Source organism: Nanorana parkeri, unplaced genomic scaffold (genome assembly GCF_000935625.1).
Source record: "Nanorana parkeri isolate BGI_ZX_2015 unplaced genomic scaffold, ASM93562v1 scaffold164, whole genome shotgun sequence".
NCBI lineage: Eukaryota > Metazoa > Chordata > Amphibia > Anura > Dicroglossidae > Nanorana > Nanorana parkeri.
In genome coordinates this window covers 969,017-986,262 of record NW_017306432.1, presented here as the reverse complement: position 1 = coordinate 986,262, position 17,246 = coordinate 969,017, and the positions used below count along the sequence as shown (strand labels likewise).

General features: G+C 36.6%; 1 protein-coding gene across 1 annotated transcript in view; it reads right to left on the bottom strand.

The window, feature by feature from the left end:
* The window catches only part of SLC6A11 (solute carrier family 6 member 11), a 141,429-nt gene that overhangs the window by 14,387 nt on the left and 109,796 nt on the right, over positions 1–17,246 (bottom strand). The window contains exons 8-9 of the mRNA XM_018554559.1: positions 5,345–5,448; positions 266–390 (exon numbers count right to left, since the gene is read on the bottom strand). Coding sequence (XP_018410061.1) covers positions 266–390; positions 5,345–5,448 — 229 coding nt within the window. The remainder of the gene's footprint in view (positions 1–265; positions 391–5,344; positions 5,449–17,246) is intronic.

Here is a 17,246-nt window from a genome sequence, read left to right as displayed (position 1 = left end):
TATATATTTATATTTAGAAATAGACCTTTTTAACACATGGCCAAAATGTAAACTCACCACACCTGTTAAAAACTGTACAATTTCCTTTAGGTTCCAACAAGTGCTCTATGTATGTACAAGGGCTTCCCTAAATGTATAAAAATTGACTGCATAGTTCAGGTAGGTCCTCATGTAATATAGTGTTGGTAAATCTCAAGTGTATTTTACAAAGAATTGTATATTCAGCTTAAAACGTGCATGGTGACCCTCACAAAACAGAAAATACCTGATTCTGCAACCTCAGCAATTGGAACTCCTTGTTCATAAGCCATGAATCCAAGGACGGAAAATATGGCAAAACCGGCCACAAAGCTGGTGCCGCTATTCAGGCAGCAAAGCAAGAGGCAGTCTCTGTAAAGCAAACCAGAAACGATCAAATTAGTGGAATAAGCAATAACATTTCTCTAAATCTAATTTAGTCTCTAACATTCCTCTAATGAGGTCTAGTGACTGCTGACAATTGACCGTGAAAATGAACAGCTGTGACCAAGTATCAAGCAATGAGTACACAGTATTTATCACACCGTTCATGGTTAGAATACAGGATTAGAATGAATTTATTGTACACTATGAGAAATATACAAATTATAGTCTATGATACAGTTGTCTTTATTTATCAGTACCTACATATGAAAAGTTTATATTAACACAGGTATGTTACACATAACAACAATTATATATGTTTCCCAGCTACCTCAAGAGGCTAAAGAAGCATACTTCTTGTGCATTGTGAATCCACAAACAAAGAGGGTTATGCACAAAGCTGCCAAGGGATCAGCCATAGCTCCGGCTGATCCTTTGGCTAGCTTCGGCCGCCGGAGCCCTTTGGTTCAGTAGAACCGAAGGGCTGATGTATGAGCTATTCACTATAGCCCGTATAGCTCCCGAAGCTGGCCGAGTGGTTCAGCCGAGCCAGAGGCATAGGCTTCAGCTCGACTGAGCCAAAGTGAAACCAGAAGTGGGGCTTTCGGCCGGTCAAAAGCCTCGCAACTAACAGCTGGGCAGTTACCTGGGGACGCTGAACTGTCATTAAACAATGACACCTTGGCGGAGCCGGCCATGATGTCACGGCCAGCTCTGCCCAGTTGTTATTCATTGGCCAGGACCTGATAGAAGACTCTAGCAGGTCCCGGCCAATAGGAAACAGTTGGGCGGAGCTAGCTGTCACTGCTAGCTCCGCCCAATTATTTATTTATTTATTTTTCAATAATCTTAATTTTTTTTTCTTTTTAAAAAAAATCTTTATTTCTTTTTTAAAATGTATCATTTATTTACATTTGTTAACCTTTTTTTCTACCTTTTTTTGTGAAAGGGGCCTAATAAAATTAGCATGAAAAAATATGAAGCAGCAATATAAGATAACTATTTTACTTGTGACATTCATAATTTAATGCTGGGTAGCACAGATATATTCTCAACCTTAACTGCAACAGCACCAGCACAGCTTGTTAAAAAACGCCTCCTGTTCAACATATTGCATTCAGTGTTTTTTGACAGATTTAGAAGATTACAACAGCTACAGTTTTAGATGGAACGCAAATTGAATAACAATATATTACAAAATGGCTTGTGCAGCAATTATATATGCCATATTTGTTTATGATTTTTTTCATTATTATTTTTAAAGTAGCGTTTCCCTTTAAAATAAGTAAAAAAAAAACTTTCCATTTTAATATGCACCCAGTATAATTTTCTTATTTTTGCAAAAAAATCATAAAAATTTAGCAACCTGTTGGTGTTCACAAAGCCCCCAGGTGTGACATTTTCTGCTTCTTTGGTGGGATCAATAATTTATTCAAAAATTTGCACTGAGATACAAGTAAACTTTTAGGCATCCCTTGCAATAGGAATTTCAATTTGGTAAAATGAACACAGACTTTCCCAATGTACACAGATCACCCAGAGGGGATTTTTTTTTGTTCAGTGAAATTACGCTTTACATACTGTAAGTCTTTTTGGGTGTCTATTTGAAAACATTTTCCTCACTTTTTGTCTCACTGATATGTTGACAGCCTTTAGGTAACATCAGTTTGAGACCATTCTGAGATCATTCAGAATTTATTGGCAGGTGCATCTGACCTACAGTTGACCTTCTGACCTGCAGCGGACCCCTTAGCTGCATCAACTTGCTTCAAACTGCTTTTGTATTCCAATAGACCTGTATGGGGTTAAAAGTAGTTCTGACAAGAAACAAGCCTGTTTACACTGACCCTAATTGGAGTACAGAAAACAATAAAAATTGCACAGATTGAAAGATATGATTTCTCTTTATGATGACACTTGGTGACATTATGGAGTTTGTTTTACTTGTATTTTTTTTTAATTCCGTTTAACCATTGTAAGGGGAGCTAGGTGGGGAGTTTTGTTACATATGTGCGCTATTTCTGTGTTTGCTTTATTCTTTAATAATAATCTATTATCCAATTCCGTTTGAATTACACTTACATTTATGTATGAATTCAGCTGTACTTTGTTGAATACACTGCAATTGTGGTGGATCTTATTGGTAAATTGTTCTAGAAGGAATTGACACAGTTAGATTTTCTTAGCATATTGCTATTAATGCCCAAAATCAGGGAAGCCTAATGGATGACTTACAAACAAAGCCAATACAAGATAAGAGCCCATGTATATGTACCTATCTTTTTACCGAGTGATCATTTGGCAGTCAGGTCATCCAGGTCTCCATCTTATGGCATTTTAAAGCAATTTTGGTCAAATGCTAAATTCTTGACTTCAAAGAAGAAAATGAATTACTGAAACTCGGCTACTACAAGTACATTATATCATAAGATACTCTTATTTCTTAAATAGTTTTAACATTTTGAGAGATAAAGTACTGTCAGGGGATTACATTTCCAGTGAATGTAAATTGTCAAAATTTGGGTGTCAAAAAAAACAGTAATTTTCTTGTAAAAAAGCCACAACATCTCATCACGCTGAGTACATGTTGAGATTGTACTTTGTATTATTGAATATTGTTACAATTATATTGTAAGGTGTAAGGAGCCACCTCTGAAAGAAACAGTATTGCTAAATCACTGATGTTGGCTATACCCTACACAACAGGTAATTAATTTCTAATGATTTGTGCCAGTTTTGTATCATAATAATACCAATTATGTTTAAGCCCTGGACTCATTCTATTATTCAACATTTTTGGACTTTCATACTGTCTTGTTTGGCACTCTCATTGGACTGTATCTATGCATACATCATCAACCCTGGATTCCCTTGTATGTGTGGATGTCCCGTTTTTGTTGGGAGCGACATCGCTGGAGCCATTGTACTTTATCACATTCTAACCAATGTTCTGAATGTTTGAATTCAGCACCTCACCTGTACATGTTCCTGAATATGATTGGTGGCTGTGGGAAACTGATAGCAGGGAGCCTATTGTAGGAGTTTGAAAAATTTGCAATACAAGGAAACAGGCAGGAGAAAGGGTTTCCCAGGTCACTGATTACAGATAATAGGAAGAATGGTGAGCTGGTGTTTGGATTAAAAACTGAAGTCTGAACAAGGAGTAAATGTTCCCTCTATGCATTTCAAGGCATACATTTTTTTATTTAATTTTTAATTTTGAATGATAGGAACCTTTTATATTAGGGTTTATAATTAAAATTTAGAAATTTATATTAAAAACTTTTTTTTTAGTTTGGATAGGGTAAAGAATGCTTAAGACCCCTGCCAGTTTTTGTTGTTGCTGTTTGTGTGTTGTTGGGGAGATCTTTCCCCTCTTCTTGTCTCAGAGATACAACAGAAAGTAAGAGGAAATGTCTCCAAAGGGAGGATACGTCTCCTTTTAGATAGTTGTCACTGGAATAGGTGTTATTATTGAATGGTTCCCCTCATTTCCTGTTCCTGTGACAACTGTATATTTGTTTTACATTATATACAGGTGACAATGGTGAACAGGACAACGAGAGAGGGTGAATCTCCCCAGCATCGACACAGACAGTAAACAAAAAAAAACTGACAGGGGTCCTTACATTTCCTATTCAATTTATTACAAACAAAAACATCTTTGGCTTTACAAACACTTTAACTACATTAAAACAGAAAATCCTTCCCAAAGAAATGTAATGGCAAATCTATAGTTGTATTTCTTTTGGCAAGTAGTACTTGGTTCTTTCATTTTCTACAAAGCTAGAGTTTATAGTTTTGAAGGCCTTATAAACACAGCTCCAATCCTTTCTATTAGCATTCAGGGCTAGGAGAAGAAGTCAGAAGGCAAATAGAAGTGTGTTTCTGATCCAAGTGCCTCTGCTTTAAACTCCTCTTCCTAACCTACTTTACCTCTTTACTTTTTACTTAACCTACTTTACCTCTGATCTTCAGGATCTTGACTGAGCATTGTATTCAATACTGTCAACACAAGACTTCTGTACTAATACCAAGACACCTCCTTACAGTGAACCTGTGGCCAGGTTATGGACTTTCAAGTAATTAATAATAATGTAATATGTCAAGTAATCACTATATAATGTTTAATTCATAGAATTGTATCTACTATTTGTGTTACTGCATCTTAGAACTTTTCCAGTCCCTGTCACGATAGATACCCAAGTGCGTATTTAGGTTTTATTGTAGTTCAGAAAAACTTAAGCTAAACCTGTGGCCAGGCTATGGACATTCAAATATGCACATATCCCCAATAAGCAGTAAATGAGCTTTAAAATAAGCCCTTATTAACCTATCTAGATGCAGGCACTGTGGAGCAATGTATCCTTATGTTCACGACGAACTGAAATTATTTGTTTTTCGTTTTTCAAGCCATTCTCTCAACATCTAAGGTTTTACTACCCCCCTAGAGTTCCAGCTCCATGATTACTACTAACATCGAGGGGGGTATTTGGGCAGAGTGAACTGTGCTGCTGAGAGAACTTTAAGTTCTTCTGCTGTGAAGATTAATTGCTCCATAGTGCATACATCTAGATAGATCTAGATAGGTTTAAAGCTTGTTTACTTCTGGTCAGGAATAAGTAAATACTTGAATGTCTATAGCCTGGCTACAGGTTCCCTTAACCTTGACTAGATTTTTGGAAACGAGTAGAGGTTTGTTAGCATGTCAGTATAATCTTACCTTTTGTCAGTACATCATTTCAAACATTAGAAGATAATTTCTGCACAGCTATAATGGTTAGATGACTGCATAAAATTCTGCCCTATTATCTAACCTGGTCAGCAGTTCGATAGACCCAGATTTGAATGAATCAATATCACTTATTGGAGCAACAAAACCTCTAATACCTGCGATTAATAAAATGACCTTCCATTTTAATCCACAAATATTGTATAGTACCTGTAGCAGTTATTGTTGTAGTTATTATAACTCCCCAGAGCAGTCAAACATCCCAGACAGATGGCATAGGAAAAGAAGATCTGGGTACCTGCATCCACCCACACCTATGAACCAAAAAAAGAAACAAGAACAAAAAGAAACAGTTGCTTAAAATGAATATGTAACAAATAATGCTAAAAACTAAACACACAAATTGCATTTGTCTGTTCATTGGTTTTTGTAATCAACATTCAACAGCGTAAAAGCTAAGTACATTTTGACCTACTTAAGGAACAAAAAAACTACTTTGCTAAACCTTAAGGACCATTTCTTTTTGCATGAACATGTTCTTCATCAAACTTTAGGGAATTGTACAAAACTATGATTACGTAGTTTTTATAGCTCAAGCTTGTCAATAATGTTGACTAAAGCAATTTAAAAATAGTTCATTTGATGTGATCCAGATTTTAAAATAATTAATTTTATGTGATCCAGAATAGCAAAATAGTATGTCTAAAAAGCATTGTGCGTGAGAATATGTATAATAAAACAGAACGTATGTGTACATATTTTATACTATAAAAACATGTTGTTTCAAATAAAAAATAAAAAGAATCATAAAGTACATGTCCTATGCAGTTAAATGAAGTTAAATAATTGATGGTATCATGGATGAGACTTCAATCTTCAAAGTTCCCAGTCTGTAACTGTCCAGTATACTGTATGTAAAGCAGACATGCATTGAGATTAAAGAGCGATTTATAATGTTTCCCTCTATAGGTTACTATTAAGTTAAGAATCAAAAAAGCACCTCACAGGGTTACTGGTAGTGTACTTTCTGTACTTCCTGAAACCTATAATGTGGAATTTACTCCCTCTCCACTTCCATAATAGTGCATCACATTTGAACATTCAAGGCACATTTTGAAACTGTTTGCTGGGTCTAAACAAACCCTTAGCACTGTTTTTTTCCTTTAGACTTTCTGTATGTAAAAAACATCAAGTCTAATAGGCTATCATATATCGATTCAGCACAATGCTCTATAGATTAAAAAAACATCAGATGTGCATATACATACAAATACACAAGAGGAGCGTACATACAGTAAATGATACCATATGGCATAACAGTGAAGGAAATCCAGAGTGGATCTGGTAGTGATCGCGAGAAAGAGCTCCTCTTCAAATAGCAGTGTTAATGGCAAAGCAAGAGTCAAGCCCATACCAGAAAGAAAGAGAGAAGACAGGAGGTAGACATAGAAGACAACAAGAGGGTGTCAGTCGTCAGCCCTCGGCCCCAGCAAATAAATCCTACAAAAATGAATGTAAAGTTTATAAGTTCAGTAGAGAACAAAAGTAATCTGTAGTACAGAAGTGCCGCCAGATGCTCCTTACATTATTGAGAATTCTGCCAATGTAATTCAGCGGTAGGCTCTTCCATTCGACAAATGGATTGCAACTTAGTTACCCATTCTTTTAGGGAGGGAGGAATACTTGACTTTTTGCAGAAGATAAAGGACCAGGGACAAAAGAAAAAACAGCCAATTGAATTCAACAGGCGTTGCCAACAGCCGATCGTAAGTATCAACAATTCCGTTACAAAAAAGGAGCAAGGAGAGGGCACAACCACCATATGTGCAAAATTGTACCAGGTTGAGATAAACAATGCCAGCAAACAGAGACAGAAGGGTAAATGGAATGGAGTCTGGTGGGGCAATAATACCATGAGGAAATAATTTTATAATTCCCTCCTGGGCTCTACTGGCTATGGACACAGTGGGGGTGATTTACTAACCTAAACACACACACGCACCAGGTGCGTGTGCATTTTTACACAGCAAACCGTATTTATCAATTATATATAAAACAGTATATTTTCATTCTCTTTTTGTTTAAATGTGTGTTTGTAGGTTTATTGGGATGATTGTATAAGTATAATATGAGTATATTACCTTTAAGCGATCATAATACATATACTGTTTTACAAAGAGTTCAGGGTTTTTTTTTGTTATCTCCCTTTAGAAAACAAGATCTATCTCTATCTATCTATCTATCTATCTATCTATCTATCTATCTATCTATCTATCTATCTATCTCTCTAGAAATTTCCTTGCACATAATTGGGTGTTCTATGCAAAGCAAATTTAACCAGTCACTAAGCTAAGTAAAAATTCCCTTGCAAAGTAAAAACGTATAAATACCGTAAATGCAATGTAATTTCAGTACTTAAAAATAAATATACCACTATTCATTGTTCTGTGGTGAATGACAGTCCTTAATTGTGGTTCCTTATTGTCAAAACAGATCTGTTACTTTGATAGAGTAGCTCCAAATGATTGAACTACTTTTTTGACTATGGAAGCAATAGAAAAGTTTGTACTCTGGGGTGGAGATTGCTACCAGTCCACATCTCTTGTTGAAACGCTATAAAATAATATACTAATTGTATCGGTTTATTTTCCACAATGACTTCTGAGTCCCACTTATACATGAAGGCATTAGCTATACTTGGGGCAAACTTTGCTCCTATGGCAACGCCAGTATTTTGTTTATAAAATTTCTCTCCAAACCAAAAATAATTATGAGATAAACTGAAACTCAGAGCTTCTAAAATAAATTCCTTCTGTTCCATTGGTAGACAGTTATCCTTCTGTAGTAACCATTTAGTTGCTGATAAGGCTTCTATGTGATCAATGATTGTATAGAGTGATGCCACATCCGCAGTGATAGATTTTCTCAATATTTATAGTAACTAGCATATCAAGTTTTATTTTGTGTAGTTTAATATAAACCAGAGCTTCTCAATGCCCTCTAGAACACTGCTGGTGTTTTTCAATTTGCAGATTGTTGTGATGGAATATTTTTACTTGTAACTATCTGCTGTAGGCAGTAAGCATCAATTAACTGTTCTGTAAGGGGCTAGGGCTACATCTTTACTACTGATAGATTTAACTATTCATTGACAGTATCATCATTTGCAATGCAATAAAACATGTAGTTACTGTATCACCTCAGTAGCAAAGAGATTTATTGGCCAGTGTAGTCTTAGCCTTAGTCAGAGGTCTTGTCAGATTAGGTAGCTACCTGGTCTCTGGTGATGCCTGAAAAACTACAACAACTTTAAAGGTCAACTGCACCTTTGTACAATTGTAATACAAAAATGAGGAACCATCACACAAACTGGGACACCACCCCTATATATGCAATATATATCAAAAAAAGGGGGAAAGGGAAAGAAAGGGGCTTTGTGGTGACCACTGGAGAATAGTAGGGAATTGATCCAATAATAAAGTCAATTGATTCATATATATAATAAAATTCCATTTTTAATATACTCAATTCATAATGTCTATACATATAAATATGCTAAAATCCATCCATATAAAAAAACCATAAATAGATGTATACAACATAAATAACCTCCCTGGAACCCACAGATAGGACTATCTGCCCACGTTAGATGCCGTCAATGGGACGACATGGGGGTTGCATAGTGGGAGCATGGAGGGGGGACAGTTGGAGGTTCTGAGAAAAGGAATTGCCCCTGACAGTCCGAGGAGTTTCACCAGTACAAGGTACGATTGGGATGGATGCTTGGCTTCCTTGCTTTCGGACTGCCTCCCCCCGGCGCTCCTGTCTCCTGGTTGGGTGGGGAGACTCCCTGCAGATGGATATTCAATTACCGGAAAAAGAATAATTAAGTTAACCTCTCCAAATCTTCCTGACGAAGCCTCGGCGAAACGCGTTGAAGACTGGAGCAAGCACAGAATCATGGGTGAACTAATGATATATAGAACAATTATGTACAATTAATCATGCAAATAAGATATGAATACAATGAGGGCAATGACCAATATATTAATTTATAATCATGGTTTCTGTGTGGGTTCCAGGGAGGTTATTTATGTTGTATACATCTATTTATGGTTTTTTATATGGATGAATTTTAGCATATTTATATGTATAGACATTATGAATTGAGTATATTAAAAATGGAATTTTATTATATATATGAATCAATTGACTTTATTATTGGATCAATTCCCTGCTATTCTCCAGTGGTCACCACAAAGCCCCTTTCTTTCTCTTTCCCCCTTTTTTTGATATATATTGCACCTTTGTACAGTTGTCCTATAATAGGTTTCCTCCCACAACCTTAGGTGCTGCCCACTAGGTGAAATACTTACCTTCAACCCATATTCCAGGGATTTGTATTGTTCATATATGTGCTGCAGGGTTCTATTAATTTCTATGGGAAAGCTGTACTCATAGCAGCCTCAAATTGTCTAGCATACACAGTATGAATTGTAAATTTTTGGGAGAAAGCTTGTGCAGCTCTAAGTGGGCCGCAAAGTAAAGAACATTGTATCAGGCTGGAAGGTATGTATTTTGCCAAGTGGGCAGAATGCAAGAGGGTAGTCCTTATTGTTGTCCGTTAAATAATCTGTCCAACTGAACATTTAGAAAAAAGAGGGGTAACATTACAATCTTGTTCACTTCTTGGTAACCATGACATTTTGAGGCACAAAGTAAAGCCCTAGTGGTAATCTACAATTATGAGATAATTTTTCAATGTTACTAGTAAATTAATTTATACTGAAAGCAAGAGTGTAACTCTAGCCATAGCAGACCCCTCAACTACTATTGGGCCCAAAAGCACACAGGCCCTCATCTGTCTGACTTATAGAGTGATTTAGGCAGGTAACAGTAGCATATGGCACATACATTTGGATAAATGAAATGTATGAAACGTTTGTGAACCACTATATGACCGCAATGAAAACAGTTTTAATTAACACTAGAAGTGTTGCGTTTGAGATGGAAATTAGAGAGATGGGGGACCCTCTATTGGACCCCATCACACATAGATACAGCGCTGACTGGAATTGTGGAAAACATGTATTTATAAGGTTCTTAATGAGTAGTTATACCCCTTGCAGTCCGCCCATCGGAAAAATATGGGCGGACGGCGTATCATTCCCGGTGGTTGGATGTACATGTACGTTATTTTTTTCTACTCGTGTGCGCCCCCTAGCGGGCGTGCGTGAGCTGAATCCCACCGGGGAGGTTAACAGCCATTACCAGCTGTTTTCTACAAGCATTCGGCCGGCTCTATAGTCGGCTGATCGCTTGTATAACCCTAAATTGTGTGGCGCCCCCCCTCCCCCTCGATAGGCGTTGCCGGTTATACCGGGCACCGCTGTCCCCCCTGCGGTGCCCACAACTGAGAGGAGCAGCAGTGCGGCTGCTCGAAGAGAGAAGGGGGAGAGATCAGCATTTCCCCTACCACTGAACTCTCACGCTTCTCTCTCTAAAGCCGGAAGTGATGTGCTTTATATCATTTCCACCCTTAGCTATCATTTCCCTGGCTGAGAGCCAGAGAAGAAGCTGATGAAGCAGATCTCTGCTTCATTAGCTTCTTTGGGCATCCCTAGGCGACATTAGGGGTCTTGGGGACAGCAATAATTCTAGGCCCATGAATCACTGATAACACTAAAATGATGAGCGGTAAAAGGTTTTAAAGTATCACCTATGGCCTATTTTGGGTATGGTATTTTTTTGCGAATTTTGCGGGCGCACGTAATTTTAAAGCTTGACATGTTTGGTGTCTATTTATCTGAAGTGACCCCGTCTTTTATATTTTACCAAAAAATTGGGTAATAATAAATGTTTTATAACATAACGTAGAGAAAATCGTTTTTTTCCAGCATTTTCGGGTCCTCTTTTAATGATATACTAAAAAATAAAAACCACAGTGGTGATTAAATGCCACCAGAAGAAAGCTCTGTCTGTCCCCAAAAAATGGTATAAAATTAATTTCAGCATTGCATGACTGAATAAATGTTTGTCAAATTACCACAGCGCTGGATACTGAAAAATGGCCTGGTCAGGATGGGGGTTTAACACCCTAGTCAGCAAGTGGTTAAAACTACTAGTTATTCTGTCTAATTCTTCTATCTATCATAAACATATGATTCTTGACCCATCGTGTATGTGCAAATCACAGAATCTACCACCACTATGGCATGCCATTCTGTTCCATTTACACAGCTTTTGTTTATATGTATACAGACCTAATAAAAGTAAGTGTATGCTAGTCTCTTCTGTTTAAAGTATGTAATGTTCTGTTACACAGTAACTTTAGAAACACATTGTTTTTTTAATAAAATGTTTTCCTTTCTTCCTCCTATAATATACATGGTTTTCCATTTCAAAAGAGCATTAAAACTGCATTTTGGTTTGCCTCAGTGACTTAAATGGTTCCAACGCTGTCATGCTCAATAAGACACAGCTGATTACATCTCCGAGATTCACCACTTGCTGGAAAGGGGAACGTCTTTTGACAGACATGCTTCCTAATGTAAGCAGAAGCCAGCAGAAATCATAGGTCAAGTGAAAATGAAGCCTTCTTCTGAGCTTTTGAAAAAGCAAAGAATCTGTAAACAGTACAAAATTATTGTCACTGTATCCGCAATTCAAGCAGTGTTCCATCCTAAGTGGTGTAGTTTTGTGAAGCTGTGCCACTAGGAGCTTCTGTTTTGGACAGCTGTCAAAGTGCATGTATAACCAATGTTTCTTAGTTTTGGATAAAGAAGGGTATGTATGATCAGCCATAATTGTAATTTTTTTTGTTGCTCTCTGTGTCCTAATAGTGAGATTTTACTTCGCCTTTTGCCTTCCTTAAGATGTAACAGTAAATGAGTGACAAGGGCTGTTTTAGTTAAAGAGTTGAGAATACTCACACAAAAAAGAAGGAAGATTTACTTTAATTATTTAATCGTGAGCAGATAAAATAAACAAATATAAACTTAATTTCATATGGTAAGGTGAATATGTCACACTTTTAAATATTTTCTCAACTCCTTAGGAACTCAACCTCAAAATATCTAAAAGGTGAGGGGAATTCCCCTCTTAGACAGTGGTCATTGGAATAGGTGCCTTCATTGGACAATTCACCCTCACCTCTTGTTCTGGTGACAACTCTAAAATTTTGGATTACCTTTCACTCTTTGTTTTAGTGGCAATGGTCAACAGGAAAAAATAGAGAGAATTCATCTAAACAGTGATGACACACAGCAATAAACAGTTGGCAGGGGTTACAATCCTAACCTACTCTATTAGGAAATCTGTAGCAGGACAAATATGCAGGCTTGGTGACCTTCTGAAAATGATAGTTGTCTGGCTGGCTCCTGCAACCAGTAGAGTAAAAAAAATCATGATCTGCATATTTGTTTAGAGTTATTAAAGCGACAGACACATACATCTCTCAAAAGTAGTCTTTTAAAAGAAGCTTATGCTAAAATAAATATGGAGGCTACAAATCCTGACCTTTTTTATTGACAATGCGAGTTCTGTGGCTGCCATGCTACACAAATAGTTTCAATACTTCATATTGGGAGTTCTGATTTCAGTCCATTTTTATTTGCTGTTTGGGGTCAGTGATTCAGAAGGTATTGAAGTTAGAGGATCATCATGATTGGCAGCCAAAGGGCATTTTCAGAAAGAGGCAGCAATGATGGCCCTTTAATTCAATATAGTATGGTTTTGCTTTAAAGTGGCTGTATACACTGTAAAGGATATGAGTGCTGAGATCACCGAGGGTACATTCTGGCAGAAAACTCAAAGTGGTGTTAATTTATTACTGAGCATGGTCACATTCAAAGTAAATTTTTACTTATCTTGGAGAATACGGTGAATCAAACTGAAAATTTACTATGCAAAGAATGTTCAATCGTGTGTAAAGACAATTACAAAAATTAAAAAATATATAAATCAAGGATTTCTACTTGCACGATTGTAAGATTGAATTTATCACAACTTCACATCATTCACTAAGCTAGTTGAATTTTCTCTCTTATCCTTAGCTGGCCATTAAAGACTCAATTTTCTTTTGTTTAGCCTATGGCTGCTTAAATACACAGTCACTGTATCTGATAGAATGCACTCACTGTTCAGACAATAGACATATACATTTAGTTTTGTTCCAAAGGATATTTCTATGAATTAACAGATCAACAGATTGGAATGTTCATTTGACGAAAATTTGGATCCGTCAGAATTTTGTACAAAACAAAACTAAATTGGATTTGTGACTGTTCTCTGGCCAATAAGATGTTTATTTGGCTGTTGCGGGTTGCACTACAGGCATGGTCATGTGACTTCCCATTGTGGATCATTCCAAAATGAAAATTCGGACGGATACAAAATCTGAGTAATGAACCTATCAAATTTCGGATCCAAAATCCCCAAAAAAAGAAAGGAAAAAAAAAACGTGAATTGGTCTGAAACTTAACAAATTTTTGGGGTGTTATATGTCTATCAGACAATAATTTTTAACTTGGCTCAGTTGATTTTTAAATCAATTTTTGTCATATCAGGTGGTGCTTGTGGGGTTTTGTTTACTGCATTCACTAACTCACTGTACAAAGTGGAAATTCCCTTTGAATGTGAACATTCTCTACTATTTTACTAAATCTGGGTCATTGGATGTCATTAGAAAACTACTAACTGACACTCATGAACATCTATTCAGTGTCTATATCATTCTCTTCTGAGAAAATATGGTTAATGTAGGAAAGAGTGTATTAAAGTGTGTACAATGCAAAGCTCACAATTAAAAACTGTAAAAAACGGCTTTTGGAGCTAGAATGAGCCAAAAAGTGTAAATGAACAGCTCTTTTCCTGCCAAATTGTTCAGTTAACATCCACAATACATCTGCCACTCCAAAAATAACTTATCAAGTACGTTTCTATACTTGCCATTCCCCGTAATGGAAGTTATATACAAGGTGATTTTGTTGGTAATTGAAGCTTTCAATCAGCTTCTAAACAAAGCAATATGCAACCCATTATTTCAACAATTTCCCAGTTATGAGCACCCAAATGATCGACATTAGCGTGGAAGTTGATTGAAAATACCTTCTGACCGACACTGCAGCAATTTCAATTGATTTCCATTGCCGTAGTATTTTTCACTTGAAACTGGAGAAACAACTGAAAAACTATTAAAAGCCACTAACTAAATTCTTCTTACCTACTATCATAGCTACTATTTGCACATTTGCTATAGAGTATTAACATGCAATAACCACTGCCACCCATCCTTTGGATTACATTTTTCAAAAATGGTTGTGTGTACTCCTTATGTATCCTCCTCATTTACATAGGATACTTTGTGTTCTCCCTATGTATATTTATAGTTATGGCAAATTGTGTGACTAACAGAGACTAAAAAAACAACACCAGATTGATTTATGTCAAATAGAGTAAAACACTATACTTGTGTAGCAGAATGAACATTAAGACATAATAAACAGAGAAGAACACCAGTAAGGATATTTTTTTTCTATCCAACAATAATAAATTGTTAACTAAACAAAAAAGAATGGTAAAAGAATTGTAATAGGCAAACAGAATGCACCATGCAACATTGACCAGCATTGACTAAGTTTAACATAAATGTACAACTGTCTAGACACCATAAAACCCTACACATGACTTAATATGTGTTGGTTAAATAGAAAAATAGAAGGATTTTATTAGAACAGGTAATAATTTGGCTCACCCTTTCAGTACTAGCAGTTGGGGGTACTCGACAGGTATTACAAACTGCCAACCACCCTTTTTCAGCAATTGTGTGAATGAAGCCATAATGGCACTTGAGAGATGTGCTTTACATCCACGCATACAGGATCTAAAAAACATTATGAACACTTCATGGAAAGTAATTTTTTAAATAAATTTATTATATATTTATAATTTTTTTTATAAAGCTTGATGTAAAAATCTTGAAAACTTTTTCAATCTGATTTTGCAGTTTTGAGACGTCCATGTCTGGAAATGTCCATGTCTGGAAAACTGGAATGAGACGATTTAGATTGCATCAGTGGGGTAACTTGTGTCTACATCTCCATATCCGAGTAGTTAAATTACTTTATAGCTCTGTTTAAATTTTAGTTGTGTGCACAAATGTGGACACTACTCTACAAGTGACAAGGCTGCTTCTTAGCTTCAGTCTGACAATGAACATCTATCTGTGCTGGTCATCACGTAGTAAAAATATGCTGCAGATTTAGTTAATCAGAATATTAGGGTTAAAGGTAACACATGCTAAAAAAAAGACAAAATGATTGTATTATTCCATCCATTATATTGTAAAACCTAATTGAACATAAATAAAACAAAAGGAAAAATCAACAGTGATTTTTTTTTTTACGCATTGCCACTGTGTGTTTTGATCTAATTGACCCAGCTGACAAATGTATTCAATTTTTATAAACTTTTACCTTTAAGAAAGTCTATTAGTATACATAGTGGACCTGGGGATTATTTTTCCCTCTATTTTAAATATGCAGAAATGAAATTGCTAATTGATTTAGACCTCCAGTGAAAAGACAGAACTGGAGACATTAAGTGGAGGGGTTACATGACTGCGGGGAGGGATTGTCCCCTGGGAAACAGGTTAAGGATGGTGAATAAGTAGAGGGTCTTACCTGATTGAAGGAGAAGGTCAGGTGGCTGGGAGGAGCCACACGGGAAGGAACTGCAGGGGCTGCTGTTAGTCCTTTCTGGAAAGTCGACAGAAGATGCAATTTGTCCTACCCACCCTCCCTTATTTTGGGTTACAGGTGGTTTTGCATTTTCTATGTGTTTGACATGGCAGCTTGGCAGGTGAGGGGGTCCTTATGGTCAAATAAATGTGAGACAGTCACAAAAAGGGGGGAGCATCTGGTGAAAGGGTGCTTCACCTGGTGGGGTCAATTTTCCCCTTTCTCATAACAACAGTCATTAGGTCATTATTATTTTGGTTTGTTGTTTCTGCTTATTATAATTATTAAAACGTAATTTGTTATATGGTTAAAAAAAGGGCTGCTATGGCCATTGAAACCCTTGTCGTGCAGTCCATGTGGTTTTTATTGGGAACTTAGAAAGGGGGCACAATTGATGAATCCAAGTGTTGCTGTGTCAAATCCAAATATCACACCCCTAATTTGAAAATAGTGCAAATCCCATTACTATGACAATCATTAATAGTTATTTTCAAATATAAGTGTAAAACACTGACAATAATAATAAAAAAAAGTCCAATATAATGAGAATAAGTCTCAACAGAATATCTGCGTAAAGTGAAGAAAACCAAAAGGAAAAGATTATTTTATTATCTCCTCTGTGGATCAGCTGTCCATCTGTGAGACCCTTCACACAAGGCTGCTACACTCACTAAAAACACTGACCCCCAAGTTATTAGTAGGTCATATTTGTAGCTTCAGGGCCACAGTAAATTCTCTAATAGTAAATGCTATGCAATCTTATCCAGGTAAAAAAGCATCAAACCAAGTACAGATCCAAGTATCAATCCTGAGATATATAAAACAGCAAAATTTCACATAGTGTAACATAGCTTTCTTTACGCTGGTAAAACCATTCCATATAAAACCACTCACATATGAGTTCATGTGTTACACTATACAGATCAGTGTTATATATCACATGGTTGCACAGTGAATCAGATTCCTCACTGTTCCTCAGTGCCCAGCCATCTCTCCACCATCGCCCATCTAAGTGCATTGCTGCTTTAACATTATGAATCCACCATATACGTGTAGGTGCTATTTATGTCCATGCTCAAAGGCCTAAAGTAGTGAGTGTACAGCTTGTATATCAGTGTACATTTGCTGTAACCTCAAAAAAACTCAACACACAGTCATTAATGTCTAAACCGCTGGCAACAAAAGTAAGTACACCCCTAAGTGAAAATGTCCAAATTGGGCCCAAACTGTCAATATTTTGTGTGGCCACCATATTTTCCAGCACTGTCTTAACCCTCTTGGGCATGTAGTTCACCAGAGCTCCACAGGTTGCCACTGGAGTCCTCTTCCACTCCTCCATGACGACATCACATAGCTGGTGGATGTTAAAGACC